The sequence below is a fragment of the Apteryx rowi genome, unplaced genomic scaffold, assembly GCF_003343035.1.
Source record: "Apteryx rowi isolate R43461 unplaced genomic scaffold, aptRow1 scaffold_82, whole genome shotgun sequence".
NCBI classification, from domain to species: Eukaryota; Metazoa; Chordata; class Aves; order Apterygiformes; family Apterygidae; genus Apteryx; species Apteryx rowi.
The window spans coordinates 2463773-2466919 of record NW_020451116.1 but is presented as its reverse complement, the minus strand read 5'-3'; the positions used below and the strand labels follow the sequence as shown (position 1 = coordinate 2466919).

Sequence of the window (3147 nt, the reverse complement as noted above, 5' to 3'; positions counted from 1 at the left end):
CCATTGCAATTAGAAATAGGAATTACAAAAGTGATAAAGTCAGCTTAGTACATCTAGGGTGACATTTGAACCAACCAAGTCCCAGTGTGGATTTTGCCATGACTTAATGCTAATGCCATGGGTGCTCTGCGAGAACGTTGTGTCCCAAATTCCACAGCCTTTTTCTAATCCAGTATTTGACATTACAATGGGAACATATTATCTAATTATAAATCATTACCTTGTCCTGCTCAGGTAGATAGTGCTCAGAATCCCCTAGTGCTCCAAACGACTATAAATTGTCTAAGCATGTAGCTCTGATTATGCTGCAGAATATTGGTTGTATTTAGTTAGGGAAGGTTTGGGAAAGCATCTGGCATGACTTCGGTTACCATGGAACTCATTAACCTGAGTCACTGAGCATCCCTAGCAAACTATATAAACTATTTGCTTGACAGGAATACCTACATAAAGCCAACTAAACTCCTACCATTTTGACCCAGGATAGAGTGGGCTCACTGTAAAACACAAGAAAGATTATCTGGGATGGGGTCTCTTTGAGGTTCTCCAAAATCTGTACGGGAGAGCTGCTGTCCTCTTTGTATCCACAAATCTTATCATGAGATGATTGTCCAAGCAAAAAGTAAAGTGAGTAACAAAAATGCTGATAATAAGATGTATGTTTGGGGCTCCAGAAGGGCAAATATGGATGATAATGAAAGTTATTTGTCTATTAGCATAGATGCATTTTAGAGTATAACTAGACTTCCCATTTTGAGATGGGGCAGTTAAGCACCGTTTGTTTTGGGATGATGTACCCATCCTACCAGCTGCTTATGAAAACGAGCTTCTGCCACATCCCATGCTCATTCTCCTGTCCCTGGCTATTTTATCTCTTCTTTTGTGCTAACATCCGTAACATTAAACATAATTTTTTTTCATAATTTTTTCAGCACATCATCAGCTGTCAGTGTAGCAGGTGGCAGTCAGCCTGGACTACAGCTGCAGGGACAGGAAGAACTTTGTGGCAGCAGGTGAACAGAAAGTAAGCAAGGCCACCAAGAAAGGACACAGTAGCCAGTGGACAGCAGGAATGTGTGGAGGGTGTGTTAGAAATGGGCAGGAGGTAGGTAGAGCAGTGAGAGGAAAGTAGCTTGCAACCAGAAAGACAAATTTTTAGTTTATAGGAACACGCTTTTCACAAGTATTTTGAATGTCTAAACTTCAGATACCTGTCTGCAGCTCTCAGGTCTATTATGCTTTCAAAGGACATATGAGAGAAGAGTGCTCTACAGTGGCTAAAGCCCAGGTATTGCTCATGATTTTAATTTTGGGTCTGAAACTTCTTGCCTAGATGAGCTGGGTCAGTTGCTTTCTCTTGTTTTTAGGTTTTCACCTCTGTAAGAGGAGAAAACAATCCTACTTCAGAGGGATGTTAAAGAAATTCACAGATAATATTTGTGAAGTGCTTTGAGCTGGAAGAGTGCTATATATAAAGATGGCCTTTATACCCCAGGGACCACCACAGATAACCATTTCTTTAAACAGAGAGATCAAGTGACAACTGCCATCTCAGCCAAAACAGGGGACATTACCAGGCACCCTGCAGCCTGATCCCTATCCCTGCCTGAACTGGAAGAGACTCCCGTCTTCTGGGAATAATTCTCATAAAGAGACCCACAACATCTATCAGCCAGTGCATTTACCTCGGAGTAAGCAGGAGTCACACACATGCTGCTAAGGGCATACAAATGTTCAGCAGCTCCTGCTTGATGAATGGGATGTCCAGTGCTTCACCTATGCTTCTGGCTTCCTTCGAGAGCAGTGGTTTCAGTCTGTCATGTTCTTCATCTGCATGCATGCAGTGAGCTGACTGCCACCATGTCTTTCTTACGTGAGTGCTTACAATAAGCTACAGCCACTGTCACTGGTTATTTTACAAATGCAGAACCAACTGCTTTTGATATTATCCCTAACTCAACTGAACAGAGACCAAAAAACAACCAGAGTCTGAGATTAAGAAAAAAAAAGGAAAGGCAGAGGGGGACCAAGGGAAGGTATCCTGCCGAAATCAGAGTAAGAGGAGACATCAAGTGAAGAACAATCTTCCCTGAGCCTAGGAGATGGACTGGGGTGACCTAATGTCTCTTTCCTGTCTCCATTTTGTACAGGTCTCTGAGTCTCAAAGCGGCAAAGAGGGAAAAGAGCTGCAGGATCTGTAGAGGGAAGGAGACGGGTGCAGTATTAACTCGTAAGAGAACCAGGCTTGGCGGCTGCAGCACACAACCCCCTGCACACGGGCGAGCCGGGGGCACAACAAGAATCGGTGCTCGGCCGAGAGGTGGGCAGCGGCGACGCTCGCCGACGCGCTAGCACCCACGGCCTGTCTGCCCCCGCGGCGGTCACCCAGGCCGCCCCGCGCGTGACTGCTGGGGCAACACGGCATCTGAGAGACTCCCTGCCTGTCGTTTCCAGTGAAACAGATGAAACGGGGAGACTTTACTGGGGTTCTTCCTTCAGAGGAGGTTTGGAGAGGCCTGACGTTCCCCGCGCGGGGTCCTCGGCTCCCTTCGCCTGGAGGCGCCGCGGGCGGGCGGATGCGGGAGCCTCCGCGCGGGGGGACGCGAGCGGGGCAGCCCCTGGCGGGGGCTCCGTGCCCCGGGGCCTCTCCCCTCCCCTCCCTCCCCTCAGGGGGAGCCGCGCCGCCGCGGCCGCCAGCGCCGCCCGCCCGCCCGCCTCACGCCAAGTTTGATCGATCTCCCCCGCCCCGCCCGGCCCGGGCGGAGCAGCCTCGGCGGCGCGGAGTGCTGCCGCCGCGCCGCTACCCACCATCTTTGGGGGAAGTCCCTGCGCCGGGGGGGCGCGGAGACGGGGGGAGCCGGGCAACGGCGCAGCCAATGAGCCCTCCCAGCCTGGGGTGAAGACGAGCGGAGAGGGATTGGGAGAGGAGAGAGGAAAAAAAGAAGACGGGGAGGCAGGCGGGGGGCGTCCTCCTCCTCCTCGCTGCCGGCGCCGCCGCTGCCCCGCGCCCGCCGCTGCGCCCATGCCCGCGCCGCCCGCCTCGCTCTAGGCACCGAACCGCCGCGGCCGGAGAAGATGGGGCAGCGCGCGCCGCGGGCTCCGCTGCTGCTGCTGCTGCTGCTGGCCGCGCTGCCGGGAGCGGCCCTG

At 52.0% G+C, this 3147-nt stretch overlaps 1 protein-coding gene across 1 annotated transcript in view; it reads left to right on the top strand.

The window, feature by feature from the left end:
- Positions 1-3075: 3075 nt before the first annotated feature.
- GRIA3 (glutamate ionotropic receptor AMPA type subunit 3) overlaps positions 3076-3147 on the top strand; it is a 154888-nt gene continuing 154816 nt past the window's right edge. The window contains exon 1 of the mRNA XM_026089538.1: positions 3076-3141. Coding sequence (XP_025945323.1) covers positions 3076-3141 — 66 coding nt within the window. The remainder of the gene's footprint in view (positions 3142-3147) is intronic.